General features: G+C 38.5%; 1 protein-coding gene across 11 annotated transcripts in view; it reads left to right on the top strand.

Annotated features, from left to right (window-relative positions):
- OTUD7A (OTU deubiquitinase 7A) overlaps positions 1–17,088 on the top strand; it is a 181,465-nt gene extending 164,377 nt beyond the window's left edge. For 10 of the 11 annotated variants that reach the window (XM_076348353.1, XM_076348354.1, XM_076348357.1 and 7 more), the window contains 3 exons: positions 3,165–3,279; positions 3,524–3,608; positions 5,589–17,088. In XM_076348353.1, coding sequence (XP_076204468.1) covers positions 3,165–3,279; positions 3,524–3,608; positions 5,589–7,022 — 1,634 coding nt within the window. In that variant the 3' untranslated portion in view covers positions 7,023–17,088. The remainder of the gene's footprint in view (positions 1–3,164; positions 3,280–3,523; positions 3,609–5,588) is intronic. The other variant, XM_076348359.1, reaches the window with a different exon arrangement.
- Positions 17,089–17,894: the final 806 nt, after the last annotated feature.

The following is a 17,894-nucleotide window of genomic DNA, read 5'->3' as shown; positions in this document are numbered from 1 at the left end:
GTATTTATGCAGGCTATATTTATGCAGGTGTTTTGTATCTTTCTTTATGGAAAATAAAGACCAGTTCTCAACTGCCTCTAACGCTGCTTCATGGAGCTTAGAGCTTCCCACACTCCCGTGCTTTGTCAGCCAGTCAGCAGTGAAATGGCTGCCCACAATCAGTTTGCAATAACAAGTGTGAGAGGTGTTACAGTGGTTTCTAACAGCATTATGTCGGTATCTGTGTCAGCATTTTATTTTACTAGTATTTTCAGAAATAGTTAAAGTGGTGTTCTTTATAGAAGATTAATAATGACACTTGAGGCATGAAGATGAGTGCTGGGAAACACTGTGACTTCACAGCACAGAAGGCAGTACACCCAACTGAGGAATGGCATGAAAGTCCTCACTCTGTGTCTTAAAACTGCCATGGATGAAATAGCTGCTGTTACTTTTGAGGTATCCCATCTGTTGGCATTAGGACTTGTAGACTGTTTCAAATAGTGTGGTTTCAGCTCGAGAGCATCCAAACCCAAGTGTAACCAAACTACTTCACCAAAGTTGCAAACTCTCTGATGTGGCTGGGCAACAGGAAGATGCTACAATCTACCGGCTTTGCTTTAGAAATGAACGTGATGGATCCTGCTTATAGTCCTAACATTAAAATACTTTTCTGTCAGGAACGTGGGGAAATCCTACAAGAAATCCCAGCTATCAAACAGAATTCCCTGAGAGAGAGGAAATCTCTTGCAGTGAAGATAGATTTTAAAAACTCTATTACTTTAGCAGATACGTTTTGCATGAAGATGGTAGTGCTTCGTACCAACCCCAGACTATGCCTTAGAATGACTATACAGTTCCCATTCAACTCAGAGTTTGAAAAATAATAGTTAACAAATTCTGTGTGAAGATGGAGACAGTACGTGTCATAATGTGTACATTAGTTGAGACAACAGTGACATGCTACAATCGGCTCTAAGCTTTGTTTTGTACTTAGACATTAAGATTTTAATAAAATTGAGTATCACTAAATATTTTTATTAGGTGTATTTTCAGTACCAGTAGAAACAGCTAGCTTTAGAAAAGGATTCCTTTAAAATTTGTTTATAAAAATGATTATTTATTGAACTATGTGAAAACCAGTTAGTTTCAAGCTGTCCTTAGAAAAGAAACTCAAATTTACTTTTTGAGATTTACATCCCAAAGAGACTGATTCAACTCTCTGACAGTTCTTTGGTCCAGGCTTCCCAACATCACCTGCCTCAGGATCACATTCCCAGTTCTCTACCAGGCTGTACCTGTAAGGTCAGGTGCTACCAGAAGTGGAAGTGTTGTGTTGTAAACTTATAATGCTGCTCTTTTCTAAGTTGCTTTCTTCCTTTAAATGGTTGATATATTGCATTGTAAGGTCAGTTGTAAATCCAGTCAGTACCTGCTAGTAATTCAGTTAATTGGTAGAACATGTTTTTTCCTTGGGAAACATGATCAGTTATTTGTGTTCTCAGTTATTCCAGCCCCTTTGTTGCAATAATTTCATTGAATGCAGCAGGGTAAGCCCTCATATTACACCAATGAGTCCTAAAAAGTGTATTCAGTTGTCACCTCTGCTGTACATTTCTTCTGTTCTTATGGTTCAGGAGCTCACTTTACAGTGTATTTTGAACTGCAGGGTTAGACTCTCTGCTACTTATTCACATTGAGTTTCTTTAAGGAGCTAAATTCTCTTACAATATTAATTTCTGTGCTTGCATCTTACAGCAGTATCTGCAACTAAAGTTGATTAATCTCCAGCTGTTCTATACTATATCTGCAGTTCATATGGGGAAAATATTTCAAGAATTACCTACTATAAGCAGTAGGGGGCAACGTTTCCATGAAATTTGTAGAGGTTTGACCTTTTTATTTCCAGGCTGCAAAGATGAAAATGTATCTATGCTTCCTGCAGTTGTTGTCAAACTGTCTGAACCAAATACTGATTTCACTGTGTTAATCTAAAATGCAGATTAAATTTCCTGCATTCTGCTAGGTGAGGAACAATATTTAACCAAAAATGCTGTACCTTTGTTTTGACAACATATGTTTTCTGAACTGTAGAAAAGATTATAAACAGCATATAACCAATAACTGCAATCGGTTTTCAATAATTCAGTGCCGTGATGTTTGGGTGATTTCTCCAGGTTTCTTTGCCCCTTGGCTTTGCTGGAATGAATACCTAGGCAAAGTCCTTAAGGGTTCTAGTATAGAAAATGAAATTCCTTAATTGGTTGTCAGAGGAGCAGCAGTGACCTGCACCACGCTGAGGATCCCACCCAGTCCCTCAACAGCTTTTACTTTTTTTTTCTAATGAAATGGAAGCAAATTGCTGGCTTTAATTAAAGCTGACTGTTTTTCTCTTAGTTTCTTGCTGGTGATGAATGATAGACACTCTGTAAAATCAGAGTGCAGTCCCTGCATGCTGAGTATGAAGCAGAGTCATTAAGATACGTGTCAGAAGGTAGAGCCCTAGCGGAGAGGGCAAAGGACAGAAGAGCCAAAACAGCTACACAGTAATGCTGGGATATAACAGCAGTAATGGTCTTTTCACTACACTCAAGGCAGGCCTCAAACTGACCTCTTAACCCATATATATGTTGATCTGTGCTCCTCAATTACGTTAATTCACAGTTTGTGTCCAAAATCGCTGTAACTGCGTTTTGCTTTGTTTCTTAATGCTGTTACCAATATATTTTTGTTTCTTTGACAGTGGAAAAGAAAAAGGTACTAAACTGAAAAGACAAAATAATGAACAAGTGTGTGCATCTGTATGAGAGTCAGGCAGGAATATTTCAACTTTTTTTTGCTTTTTCCTATTCTAATGGCTCTGTCTCCAGGAAATGTTTATTGTGCATTACCAAATGGCAATGTTGTTCTCCCAGAGGTCTCCCCTCCTCCACAGGTGACTATCTTTCACTCCAGGAGCAATCAGTGTATTAACCTCTCCCTCTCCTCTTCTATTGCACAAACATCAAAGTAGGGAAATGGAGCCCAGTATAAATCATTTGTGGTGCTCTGGATGAGACAGTTCTGCAGCACACTCAGATTCTGCCCTTCTTCAATCAGTTATGCTGCTTTTCACAGCTAAATCTTTTTTTTTTTTTTTCATTTTTGTTCCCCCCACCCCTATTCTTGTTTCTTCTCTACTTCAGCGGTGATCCCCCTGACTGACTCTGAACACAAGTTACTGCCTTTGCACTTTGCGGTCGATCCTGGGAAAGACTGGGAGTGGGGAAAAGATGACAATGATAACACCAGACTGGCCAAGTAAGACCTTTCTGTAACTTTAGTGTTAAGCAGTAAAATGTCTTGAGCCATACCTGACTGAAGTATTGGGAGAACTGCTAACAGAGAGGGCTTTGTTCCTGTTCTCTGGTTACATGGGAGAAGACGGGTGGGTCTCCAGCTGATGCTCACAATTCAGGCTGCTGTTACATCTCTCCCGGTTAAGAAGTATTGCTTTTTCTTTCAGGCTTTTTGACTGTTTGTTCCCTTCTTTTTTCATCCCTAGTTTGATTCTGTCTCTTGAGGCAAAGCTTAATCTCCTACACAGCTATATGAATGTAACATGGATACGCATACCATCTGAGACACGGGTAAGGTAAACTTCCCCCTCGGTCTAAACAAGATGAGAGGTACGAGGCACGACAGGGTGTTGTGTAGGGTAGGCAGCCTGGACTGGCCAGCTGCCTGGAAACACCTAAGTGTCCTAGCAGCAGGGACAAGTCACTCATGGCTCACTGTCATTGCAGTCGGGCTTATAGATTTTTCTAGCTATTTGTTTCAATAACACAGTTGTTTGTGTATTTTTGCAACTCCTACTCCATTCTGAAATGTATTTTCTAGCTTAATCTTTCTGTTACTTATTTCAGTAGTCCATGTAGTTCAGAAAAACCTTAAAATAGACCTTTTCTCACCATTGTTTTCTCAGAACTTTGGCTTGCTCTCCTAATGCCACTGTTAGGTCACCAATCCCAAGTCCTTTCTCTTTCTGAGAATACATTTGCACCCCTGGACAGCTCCCAGTTTAGAGTGGCTGACAAAAGGCCACAGACTGGCGCTGAACTGGGGCCTGGTTCTTTCAGAAAGCTATTTTAGAACCATGCCCAGCTGGCACCTAGTCAGCTGCAAATTTCTCTGCAAATTACATTGAATAGATTGAGGGGTTAGTCTGGAGGCAAAAGGTTGCTAGGAGAGGATGGAGGTGATTTAGACAGCCTACACAGATGGGATTTGAAAGGAAGAACAGAACACAAAAGGAGAAAGCATTTAACAAGCTGCAAGAGGGGAAAAATCCATTTTTCTACAGTTTCTACAGCGGTAGCTACCACATCAGAAAAAGGAGAGGCAAAATGGTCCTGTAGTTGTAAGCTGTGAGCCTGAAACTTGTGGGACCTGGGTTACCTCTCCCTGCTTCACCCCTGCCACATGAGCATGGTCAGGTCACTTTAGCACTCATTTTGTCCTTTGCCAAGTGGGGATAACAGCTCTGCTCCCGACTGGGTGGTGGGGTGCTCAGGGATTCCCAGGAGAGAGAGGACATTTAAGTACCCAGGGACAAGAAGCAGGCGTGCATTTCTATACTGGAAGTATATACGTCTCCAGAGCTTTTTTTTTTCTTTTTTTTCTCTGAATCATTATGGTTAGTTAAATGTTTCATGTTTATCTCTAGCAGATTTTAGCTTCATGGTGCCTGAAAGCAAGACTAAGTTTTGCAGGAGTAAATGAATAGGGACACATTTTAAAGTATCCTAGGATCCTCGTTATTGCATTTTCAAGAAAAATGTTTTATCACCTTAATTAAAATACAAATTGGAACTCAGACTTCTGACACCAGTTTTATCTGCATTGTATTTCCAATAAGAATGAATACACCTCATTGTATTCCTCAGTCCACTTGCTTAAGTTTAATGTTCAATATTTCAGGCAAGTTGTTTAGCTCTGGTGCATCGTACCTTTGATTTTCATGCACCAGAGACCTGAACAATGAAGAAATCAATTTAATTAAGTTGGTTTTTGAACATAATGAATTTTGGAATATTGCTATATACAGGTTTGTGTGCTGCGTCCCCCTCACAGCCTTCAGCAGAACCTCATTTCCCTTCCAACAATATTATCAGTTTCTTTCCAAGCTCTCTGTCTCCCCCCGGCTGAGGGGCAGCCTGTATTGTAGATGCTTCCTACTGAATGGCTGATGTCTGTATGCTGGCCAGCCGCTCAGCTGGACAACACCAGCAGGGAGGTTGTGCTGCAGCCTTCCCCTCGACAGGAGCACTAACTCGCATCTCTCCATTATTCAGACACTCGTTTTCACAGAACCTCTGAATGACTGACCTCTATTCTACACGTGCTTGAAATGAGCCAAAAGCTACTGTAGGAACAAGCGAGATACGTAGTCAGAGCAGCCAAATAAGCTTGATTTGGTGAAGAAAACAGTCTAAAATGCCAGTGCATAAATGAAAAAGTACATTTTAAATCAATGTTAAAATCTATATTGGATTTGGTTGGGGTTTTTTGCATCAAGTCCCTGTATGAAACTGATTTTGCTGTATCTAATCATAATTACTTTTTCATAGCAGGCCCCTTTGGCTCAACCAGAATCCCCTACAGCTTCAGCCGGGGAAGATGTTCAGTCTCTGGCTGACTCAATGGACTCGGACCGAGATTCCATCTGTAGTAATTCCAACGGCAATAATGGCAAAAACAGTAAAGAAAAAGAAAAGGACAAACAGAGGAAAGATAAAGACAAAAACAGGACGGATTCAGTTGCCAATAAAATAGGAAGCCTCAGTAAAACCCTAGGAATTAAACTGAAAAAGAATATGGGTGGTCTTGGAGGCCTGGTGCATGGCAAAATGAGCAGAGCCAATTCAGGGAATGGAAAAAATGGTGATGCAGTAGAGAAAGTCAAAGAGAAGAAGTCTAAGTCTCGAAAAGGGAGCAAAGAGGAATCTGGACAGTCTGCGAGCACTTCTCCATCTGAAAAGACCACTCCATCTCCGACTGACAGATCTAGCAACTCACCCATTGAAAAGATGAACACTAAACCCTTCTCTGACAAGCAGCCTGACCCATGGAAGTACAGCACTGACGTGAAACTCAGCCTAAATATTTTGAGAGCTGCCATGCAGGGTGAACGAAAGTTTATTTTTGCTGGCCTTCTTTTGACCAGTCACAGGCATCAGTTCCACGAGGAGATGATAGGCTATTACCTGACCAGTGCACAGGAGCGTTTCAATGCAGAACAGGAACAGAAAAGAAAGGATGCTGAGAAAAAGGCTGCACTGAATGGGTCATCTAGTAGGAAACTGGAGCCAGAAGCATATTCGAAAGAAAAATTAGAAACATCTCCTCAGGATAGGGCATCACCCGTCTTGCCTCAAAGCCATACAACTCAACTGGTTTTAAAATTTAAAGATCGCACTAGTCCCACTCCTGGGTCATTTTCTTCACCTAGTAATGGCGCTAAGAAAAGCGGACCCATTCCAGTATCTGCCCACTATAGCCATACGCCACCTGTTCAAAGGCAAAGTGTCATCCATTTGCATGATGTCAACTCCAAGCCATCGAGCTTCCAAGATGATACCTACAAGCCAGTGGTTGGCACCTTAAAAACCTGTGCCACCTATCCCCAACAAAACAGGTCACTGTCTTCTCAAAGCTATAGCCCAGCCCGGATATCCGGTATCCGTACAGTGAACACAGTGGAATCGCTGAGCTATGCCATGCCTACTGAACACAAGTCTCAGACATACACAAATGGATTCAATACTGGCGATATTAGAGACTGCTTAGAATATGCTGATGAGGACGCTCCTCAGACCTGGTTGAACAATGATAAAAATCAAGGCAGAAGCACAGTTTGCCCAATATATTCCATCCAGCAGAACCGCTGTAAGAAGGAGAACTGTTCCTTTTATGGTCGTCCTGAGACTGAAAATTACTGTTCATACTGCTACAAAGAAGAGTTAAAGCGCAGGGAGAGAGAAAGCAAGGGACACAGGCATTGAGGATTCTTCCGTGACTACTTAGTTTTACCATTTTCTTACTTACAAAGTAAACAGTATTGAATTGCAGTAAAAGGAATCCTTAAAAAAAGAATAAAGGATTGATGAGTAAATAGTGTCTAGCTTTTCGCTTTTCGGGGGCAATGAGGAAATAATAGGATTAATTTATCATAAAAAAAATATTATTTTCCATTTTGTCAGTGTCTTTTTTACACATACTGGTAAGCTGAAGGGTTGTTTACTCCTTTGTCAGTGCTGTGTATATGTTTGGTCAAAAATTTACTAATGGTGCCTGAATTTACACTGACATCACTCAGGTAGTAGAACGATAGGGGAAAGTCATAATACCGGAGATGTGGTGTTGTAGTAGGGTAGTATCTGCCTTGCAGACATTTGAAATTCTATAGCTATTACAAGAGTATTTTTTCCTCAGTAAAACCTAAATGTTTCATAGCCTTTTTTTTTTCAGGAGGGTAGTGATTTTGCGTACTGCACATTTTTAACATGGCAGCATATTGCATTACTACTAATGTTTGTACTCACTTTTGTCTGAAATTGAATGATTCTGGGAAAATGGGAGTGAAAGGTCTGAATTCATGAGGGCTGTAGCTCTTCCGAGTTTTAAGTTCTTACCAGTTATTTCTACATTTCCATAAAAAAGTAGATTTGAGCCACTTTTATTTGTACTGAATTTTTAAACAGATTTTGTAAAAAATACATGATGACTTGCAAGACTTCATGTCACAAAAAACCCCCACATAGTATAGTTTTGGGCACCTGAATTTCAGTAGTATTTTCATTGCTGTTAACATTGAGAGAAATGTTAAAATAAAATTATAAAAATTTTATTAGATTTGGAAAATTTGATGACCAGCTAGGAAATTTAGGATCACTTTGGAGCTGAATGAACTGCTTGTCAAAACAAATGTACTGCATCAATTGATTCCTTTAGCTATTGCATGAATTTAATCATTATTTATTCGTTCCTTCTCAACATTATCGAGTGATAGTTATTGCAAACATAACTACTTCGTTGGCTCCGCCTGTTTTTGAGTCTTCTCCTAGAGTGAGTTATGTACCCACCAGGCGGTTCCAAGATGGCTATAAAATACCTTCAGTATGAATGGCAACTCCTAGCACAGATTTGCACAACTCTGATATCCAAATATTTACACAAGTATTTGCAATACTTTTGAAAATAAAACTTTGCTCATAGAAACGTTTCTGCAAAGCAGGCACCGCAAATACTGTTAAAGCAGACGTATGACATTAGGAAGTTTTCTTGAATATAGTACTTGCCGTTTTCGCACCCCTCTACCATCAACTGGCATAATGTAGTAAGAATAGGTCTTTTAGTATTGTTACACTTGTAAGCAACGGCTCATTTACTGTCTACCTACTTTTTTTTTAAAAAAGATCTCATTTTCCACAAATAGGTGACGTACTGCCTTCAAGACTGCTTGCTCTGCCGCTTAAAGGTGCAGAACATGAGTTCTGCCTTACTCGTTATGGAATAGCACTTTCCTGGCCTGTGCAGGAAAGATTCTTTGCCAAAGAGTCTTTGTTTCTGATTCTTTTCTGCTGTACCCCAATTTTTACTCTTGGCATGGGTGGCATAATTTCACTGGTGTACAGTTAATCCTAGTTAGCCTTGAAACCAAACCTAAAGTAGTCTGTGAAATAAGATACACAAACTTACGCTGACGTGTACTGGCTTTCAGGAAAAGCACATAAGCTTTTGCTAATGTCCCACTGAAATTTGTGGAACAGAGCACATACTTAAAATTGACCATATCTTTAGGTTTTCTGCTGAATGGGAGGTTTAAAGAATAGTTTCAAAATAAGTCCGTTAGCCACTCCTAAAAAGTCATGGTCTTTGCCATATTAGCTCTTCCATGGATCCAGACCTGTACTTCGTATTTTTTGCCGTACACTGAGCGTACACGGAATGTTACTGCATTTGCATTCCTTCATAAAAGGGAAATACTGGTATGTGTAACGAGAGGTTAAAACTCCATGTGACTTCTGTCCTTAAGGTAAGCACATTCTAAAACCTATGTCTCCGGTTGCGTACACTGGTAAGCAGTGTCCTTTTTTGGTTAACTCTTGTGATTACATGTAAGTTCTCATTGCCAAAGAGATCTGTGATTGCAGATCATGCTAAAACAAGCCAGATCATGTTAAAACAAATCAAATATCGTACTTGATTGTATTTGTTGCTGAGAGTGAGAAAACTGACAGGATAAAACTTCATGAAAAAAAGAAATATTTAAGAATTCTTACAGCATTAGAGTAGCAGTAGCATTTCATACTCTGAGAATTGCTTCTGTGTAAAGTTGTGCTTAAGAAATACTACATTAGCAGCAACCTACACCAGCCTGTGTATTTAAGTCAGTTGTATCCTTTCTGAATAAGGAAAAAAGTAACAGCACATATGTAAAAATAAGCAATTACCATGAGAATTTGCTGCTTCCCATTTTTCAGAGGAGTTGTTTCTATAGTATGTTTTTAAGATCTACTCACAAAAGAAAGAGGTTTACAGCTGGTCAATACTTAGATAACTTCCTCTGTTCTAAATTATTGAATAGGTTGTACCTGTATGTTAGATTAGTTTGAAAAATTAATTGGTCTTCTGAATAATAATAGGCTCGTCTGTATGTCTGTATAGGATACCAAACTTCAGTGTTCACTGTCATCCTCGAGTCACTCAGATATTTCCATAAATATTTACCACTACTGGATTGCGCATTTTAAAATATCTGTTATATGAAATACTGACAGAACACTTTTTAGTTGTGCCTGTTTCCTCAGAATCCTTTTCTTGGTATATCTTTCAATAATTTGCTTAATATTGCTGTTTTCTTTTAGAACTCTCTTCAAATATCCCACTATTCTCTTGTCCCTTAACATTTGATATTGAAAAGAAGTCGCAGGCCTACAACGCAATTTGCCAGTTAAAATCTACCCATCTTTTCCTAGTAGTTGTCCTTTTTTCTGGATAAGTAATACCGTGATTTTTTTTTTTCTTTTTTTATTTCTGAGCTATTTGTGGCAGTTGTCTAAAGGGGATACCATAGTTGGTATTAAACAGTCCAAACATGCAGAAACAGTGCCTCCTCCTGAAGAAGTGATTGCCCCATTAAAAGAAGAGTCTAGCTATAAGAGGAAATTTTCTACCTATTTTTTTCAGAGAGAATTCCCAGCTGCTCATGAGTTGCATTCACCAGCCCTGAAAGAAATCGTGTCATTCCTTAGCTAGGTGTGAGAGGGAATAATCTTCAAATGTATTTTTCTGTTGCACTAAATGGCTAACCTTTGGCTGCACTTCTGGTTTATTTTTCCTTACGTTGAAAGCCTACGTAGCCCACAGACCAGCAAGTCCTTTTCCGTGCCTGATCTGCCCTTTCTATACCTTCAGAGCTTGTTAGAGTTACCACTTAGTCCCAGCTGTACAGAAATCAGCTTTGGTTTCGGAGGACCCTATTCATTTCTTCTGTTAGCTCAAGTGGCTGCAATACACATGCATATTATTGCATTTGTATGTGTTTTTTTCCTCTTCTCTCCTTGATAGTGATTCAACAGTTATCACTGTTGTCCAGATTTCAAAAGTACAGACTAAATCCTGAGTAGGCTACACCTTCCCAGAACAGATCCAAAATCACCAGGAGATATTTAGGTTGGAGGAAGCTGGAATTTTTTTAATGTGTGAATGTGCAATTTTTCTAATTTAAAAGAGGCTTGAACCTATTATGCAATTTTTTTACTTTGTTCATAAACTCTGATACAAAGGTCTGTTCGTAACAGAGGACGCCTGTAATACATAATGGGTTTCAGTCACACTTTATATTAAAGTTCCATTTAAAATGCTTTATAAAGTGTTAATAAACTATTGCTAGACTTTACAAGTATTTTTTCAGATGTGGGTATCAGTTGTAGCATATGGCTAACAAGCAGCTCATTCAGAAGAAGGTGGTGTAGATTATCAAAAGTAACTTCAGATATTTTGGATTTGAAAACAATTGATTAACCTTTTGTTCTTGTGGTTCATTAAGCTTTATAAATGCAATGGAACTATAGTGTGTGACCCAGCTTTCTTTAGCAATTAGTTCCTTCTTCCTAAGTCAAAGATAACATTAAGGGGATCAGTGAAAGAAAGGTGCTGTACTTGGAAAGTTTCGTGTTGCTTATTTCTTAAGAAGTCTAAGTAGGCCAAGTGAAGTCTTCAGAGCTGTCTTTTTGAAAATTGCAAAACTCATGATGTGAGCAGTATTACTTGATACAGAAAGCATTGAGGAGAGATGGATTTGCGCACCGTTTGACCGCAGATCAAAGCAGTCTGCTGAGGCAATATCAGTCCTTGTACATATAGGCATATTCAGGGTAATCTACTTCTCGTGTGATGAATGTGTAGATATCAAAAAATGCACAGCACAGATCTGACAAAATACTGCCCTCTAACTCCGATTCTGCACACGGTTACACTGGTGCTCAACTTCACCAATATGAATAGTCTCCCTGACATCAAGGAGACTGCTTATTTTCAGAAACTTAACATAACTGTTAAGGAAAAGCATAAATGTTTGTGGGATCAAGGCCTGAGCCCTTAGCCAGTGTGTGTTCCCCTCAGGCTGCCTGACGTTACTCTTCCAGTGAGAGAATCAATGAGAATTTTGCCTGAGGAGTAGAGGGAAGCCTTAGGCCTCTCTGGGTTAAATCTGCTGTCCTCTGAAATCTGTGGACAGAATCCCGTTAGTAGTGGGGGCCTTAAATCGGGTGCTTCATGGACACACAAAATACTTGCAAGCTGGACATGGAAGTAAAGTATGAGCTAGCAAGGGATTAAGGTCTTCATAACACTGGGAATGTTTTGCACAGGTAAAAACCCATATGTTAATAGAAACCACAATAATCTCAAATAAACATAGGTCCAGAGAAGCAAAATAACTGATGCTGATTGTAGATGGCTTTTCAGCTTAGTGTATTTTAAGTCTCTGTCAGTGTATTTGAAGAGTATTTGTTTTAAGGTATGGCAGCTTACGCAGAGGATCACCAAACAGTATATAGCATAGAATTTAAATTATTTCAGTAACAGACACTAGTATCGATTTTAATTTGCACATTAATTTCCAGTGTATATGACTAAAATACTATATTGTTAAAAATGAGAGGAAAACAACACAAAGGTGTTTGTAAGTATGTTCTGTTTGTAGACTTAAGGCTGTATTATGTTGGAATTTTACAAGCCAAGTTTAAATTGTAATATAGAAATTATTTTTGTATTATTTTCAAAATATGCTACAGAGCAATATTTTGCGCCTTTATTATAAACAGGGTCATCATTTTAGTAGGTTACCTTCAGAAATGCTGGTAGAAATTAACCATGAAAAGAAAGCTTTGTAAATGTACTTGTTGTTTCTAACTGCTCTGTCTGTTGTGCACATCTATATCTAAGGCGAGTTGAATATACAAATTTTTTTTAATTGAAAAGCTTTAAATTTTTCTTTATATATTTTGGTACAACACTATCCCTCTCTATTTAATTCCACTCTTCCTTCCAGTCCCTGCCAATAGCCACTTTTATAAGCAGCTTCTGAATAAACATTCATCTGGAAAGTTTTCTTACCAAATGAAACATTTCTGCGCAGATATTGATTGACTTGGGACATTCATAATGCACCCTGAATCCATTGGGGTAGGATGACTTTGCTTTTTTTAAAAACAGAATCAGAGATTTATTATTCCTTCAAAATGAAAATCAAGAATTAATAACCAGTGCAATCATTTAGCATCTGTGGGAAGAAGATCACTCTAGATCATAGAAATGTCATCCTCTAATTGGCAGATATATTGTGTCTTAATATATATCAAATATGCATTAGCTTCTTGCGGATTAAAGTGTTCAGATTTTATTTCTTCATAGTTCTGTGTACTGGACATATCAATTATTGATGAACTGTGCAAAAAAGACTTTGCAAACTAATGCATATGTTAAGTTAGGAGTCAGTGTAGTTTTAAAAATTCCATAACTTTTGTGGTTTAGTTTGTTGGGGCTTGTTTGTTTGTTTGTTTAAGAACTGCTATTAAGGTATGTACTGCAGCCAAAATTTTCAAATCTGGATGCCTAACTTTAAGATTCTGCACCTAGGTTTCTCCTAATAAATAGACTGGTTTTAAGCTGTACTGAGCTTCAATTTCTGTGGGAGCAAAAGCTCTTTCTTGGTTTCAGAAAATCAAGCGAGCGTTACTCCAACACATATTCAGGGCTTTTCTTTATTAGTCTGCGCTTCTTTTCAGTCAATGGAATTTACATTTTCTCTTTAGCGATTTTCCGTGTGTGAACAAATAATTGGGCTTATTCATAAAGTGATTGCTTGAATATGGAGAGACTTGCCTTGTACCAAAACACCATATAATTGTCCATTTAACTGTTGCATTCTTAATGGGCTAGTGTATTCCACTGATTTTTGGGGGGATATAGACCTTTTTTTCTTGGATATCATGATCACTCGGTTTTGTTTGTTTGTTTTTCCTCTCAAGTGAATATGCTGTTCTGATTGCTGTTTTATCTCCCATTACCTGAATGCATGTACTGTACCAAGAGAATTGAAATGGCTGATGCACATTTGCACTGTGGAACACACGATATGGGTAAAAGCCACCATGTTCCAAACAGCCTTAAAATTATGACTCTCTGGGGACTGAGAGTCACTTAACTGGATGCAGCCTCTGTCCCACTTCCTCATTTAACCATGACTGTAAAACCTGCTGTAGCCTGCTGTCTACGTAACTGTATGCATATTCATCTGAATAATCTGTAATCTTAAAAGAAATTTTTCTTCTGAAAAATTGTAATTCTTTCATAAGCGTCAGTGTGTCAGGAAACCGTAGTCAAAAGAGGAGATAGGGATAAAAGTAGAGAGATAGTGGTAGCTAGCAGAGTAACCATGGCACCAAAATACTAAGGAGAGGGACATGAGGAAAAATTTCTTTGCTGACAGAGTGGTTAAACATTGGACCAGGCTGCCCAGGGAAGTGGTGGAGTCCCCATCCCTGGAGGTATTTAAAAGACGTGTAGATGAGGCGCTTAGGGACATGGTTTAGTGGGTGGTGGTGTTCGGTTGACGGTTGGACTCGATGATCTTAGAGGTCTTTTCCAACCTTCATGATTCTATGATTCTATGAAAGCAAGTTCTACTCTAGTGGCAGAATTGTCTGAGATGGCAAAAATATGATCCAGTGTTAGAACTAAACAGTGCTTAACTCCTGTGTGAGTTGTGTATTTCATTTTCATTTTGCCCCTTTCAAATGCTGTTTTTTAAAAAAAGCGGGGGGGGCAGTTTAAATAATAAGCTTGTATGGTAGTGACTCTGTTCTTCCTTTGTTCACATGCAAAATCAATATAAACATGAAAATGGAATTACACTGGAGTTGCACTTTCCCTCTCAGGCAAGCTGAGAGGTAAAAGCCACCTTTTTAGGTAAATCCCATGTAACTGCTTTGCCACAGAATAAAATTAGAACCCCTTGGCTCAGAAACTTTGCCTGATGAAGGCTGACAGTATGTCGGGAGCCTGAGAGCCATGGCCAACCTAGCCAAAACAGAGCAAGTCTGGTCATTCTTGCCTTTAAAACAGATACAGTTCATTCTGGCCCATGGTGTCTGAACAGTATCTTTGCAGTAAAGATGAAGTGGAACACTGCCTTGTTGTCATTTGCCTCCAGGTTTAAGTAACACAAAGCCTCTTCCCCATACTTTTAGTTAAAATATGCAGGAGATGTAGCAGCAAAACATGGCTTCTCAGACTCAGAGAATGCCCTACGTCTCCTTTTAATGGGCTTGCAATCAGGTGTGAATTGAAACACAGCCGTGTGGGCGTGGTAGAAGTGCTCTCATCTCTAAACTTTGCAAATTGTATGCACTTATGTTTTAATACTAACAGAAATTAAACAATGATTTTATTGTTTATTTGCTCAAGATTCTGCGTACTGTAAATACAGTCTTTGTATAATGCACATCGTTAGTGTACAGTACAAAAAATGCTTTTCCCTTGGAGCCACTCAAAGAGCTTTGCATGCACATGATACCAATCTCTCTTCATTCACCATAAGCCAAGGAGAACAAACAGGATTTAAGCCCAGATTAAATAATTAATGGAATAAGCCACATAGACCTAAGCAGCTAGGAGTTCCCAACCATAGCATTCCAGGCCAGCTTTGACAGTTTTGTATAAAACTCTATCCCAGTAATCTGGATTAGGTTTGTGCTCTTTCCTGGGGAGGAGCAATTACTTCTGTGTCTTTTCCAAGCCCATTGCTCTTAGCCTGTTAACACCTTGTTGCGTTTGTAATGTGCCAGTCTTATCATGATTCAGCTATGAAACAGTTTTTCAAATCTGCGTAGAGCTCGTTTTCTTATTGGAATCCATCTAGAGCTTTATTTTGCATTCAATTTTAAGACGTAAAATACTGTTACAATCTTTTCATAATGCCTTGAAGTTGACTGTTGTGTGGCTGAAAGACTTTGTTCTCCTTGGAAGGCCTTGTTCTTCCTGATTGATTCTTGTGACTAACATTTTTGTATGGAGAAAGTTGAATGAAACATTGAAAATATCAATGCTGTTTACATGTATTTCTGCCATTCGGTATACTTCATCTTTTTTGTTACACAATTCTGTGTTGTTAAAACCCAATGCCTCTCAGATACGGGCAAATCTTGAAGGACAGTCTGAATTATTATACACAAAAGGTATATGTAGGTAATTCATCATAACTTTACTGTTACTATTGTATAATATGCCCTCCTCAAATTGTTTGTACATCTTTTTTGCTATTGCTAACATTTTTCTTTTCATCTTCTACTTCCTTAGACTTCCAAATTCTAAAGCTCTTTGTCCTTAAAGCCTGTGGTAGATTTTCCGATAAAGAAGATTTGGGTTTCTCAGTTCAGTTTGCGTATAGAGTGGCTTGTCTCCCCAAACAAGAATTAAAATAACACAGGTGTCACACCCTTAGTTTCTAGAAGTTCATTTACTCATTAACTGAGGGTCTCTGTTCAATTCTAACCAAAGCTAATTATATAAAGTTTAAAAAATCAGGACAGGTAATGTGACTCTTTCTAATATCCTAGAAAACTCAGCATTTTTAAAACTGTAGAAATGTATAATAAATGTATTTGTACTTGAAGTCCATATTTCAAAGAAAGATAGTAGTTGGCTCTCACCAGGGCTTAAGTAAATGTTAATAAGGAATAAAGCAAGTCTCACTGATTTTTGTTGGCTAAGAATTCAACTTCTCGGTAGTCATACCATCCTTCTCATTTTTCAGAGTCTGAGTTTGAGTTTCTTGTTGTCTTCTATAAATTTATACTATTTTAGCAAAGATTGATTTAGGATCTAAATAAACAATATAATAGATATATCAGAAATTTATTTAAAGCTGAAGTGACTTTTCAGGTTTCTCTGTTTGACCATTTTCATGCAAAACTTTTATCCTGTATGAAAGGAGTGAATTTATCTTTTCCTATTCCCTTCTCTATTCATAATTTAAAGATGCGATTGGTTGCAGTCACTGTCGTCTGCAAACAAAACAGCTGATCATTTTTAAGCTGACTGCCATATCATGTTTAAATCCATTGTTCAAAAGAAACAGGAGCATTAATTAACATTAAAGAATAATGAATATTTTTTGTTGTGAAAAGTGTGAGTTCTTGAGAACCTTTTCTACATGCAGTTTTCATTCAAATTCAATCTAAATGTCATTTTTAATCTGATCCATACTTTGACAAAGATGATGTGTAAGAGCTGTTTTTAGCAGTTGGATTGTTACTTTGTAAAGTATTAAAGCACTAAACCAATTTTTGCAATAGGTAGTAAAACTTGCTTTTGTTTTGAAAAACTTCCAGTTATAACTGTCGCACTTTTTATAGCAGAACTGTATTTAATTTCTTTCTTTTATGAAAGATTACTCAAGTAACTGATAGCTCTGTAATCTGTGTGAATTGGCTTCTCCATTATTTGAAACTGAGAGAAGCTATAATGCCTATTCAATAAAATTAACTTATTTCTAAAGTATCCGTTTGCTTGAATTCTTGTTTGTGGTTTTTGTGTACTCTTCTCAGTGTTATGCTGGGGAAACACTGAAGCCTAGAAAAGAAACAAGGGGCAAGGGGCATGCCGCAAACCGGGGGGGTGGGGGGGTGTTAATTGGCTCATCACAAGCTTTTGTGCTGCTGCCATAAAGTTCACTCAGTTTGATTTCAAGATTAATTTGCATAAATTGGATAACTCTGACAATGTGAGGCAAAAGCCAGAAGTCAGGCACTGCTAGGCCTGTTCAGCTTTTGTTTTTACAGAGCATTTTTAGTTCCTGGGCTCCAAAGGCACAAGGCCCCTCCGTGCAAGAAGGGGCAGTGCTGCCATGCCGCTGTACTGTTGCAGTACAGGCTGGGCTGTGATTGTCACTGTTAACCGTCCTCAGGAAATCTATGCCTGTGTAGTCAGGCAGCAGACAAGATATCTGTCAAACAACTATTTTTGAACTACAGTATTTCTTTAGAGAAATCCCAAGTGCTGAAGAAGTCGTATTACATGTGGTAAGTTGTTCCAACAGTTAATTAGCCATTTTTTAAAAAACTTCTGTTTCTAACCTGAATTTGCCTAACTCCAGTTTCTGCCTTTGGATCTCATTTCACTCCTGTCTGATTGAGGAGTTGTCTGTTGCCCTTTAATTGCTTGTACCCTCTGATGGGGCCATCCCTTAACCTTCTCTGTGTCAGGCCAAGCAGATCGTGCTTTCCAAGGCTGTTCAAAAGGCATATTTCCTGCTCCCGGAATGTAATCTTTCTCATGCCTGTGCTTCAAGTCTCCTCCAGCCTTTT

The sequence above is a fragment of the Aptenodytes patagonicus genome, chromosome 10 (genome assembly GCF_965638725.1).
Source record: "Aptenodytes patagonicus chromosome 10, bAptPat1.pri.cur, whole genome shotgun sequence".
Classification (NCBI taxonomy): domain Eukaryota; kingdom Metazoa; phylum Chordata; class Aves; order Sphenisciformes; family Spheniscidae; genus Aptenodytes; species Aptenodytes patagonicus.
The sequence above is the reverse complement of the archived record's forward strand: the minus strand, read 5'-3'. Positions and strand labels throughout refer to the sequence as shown.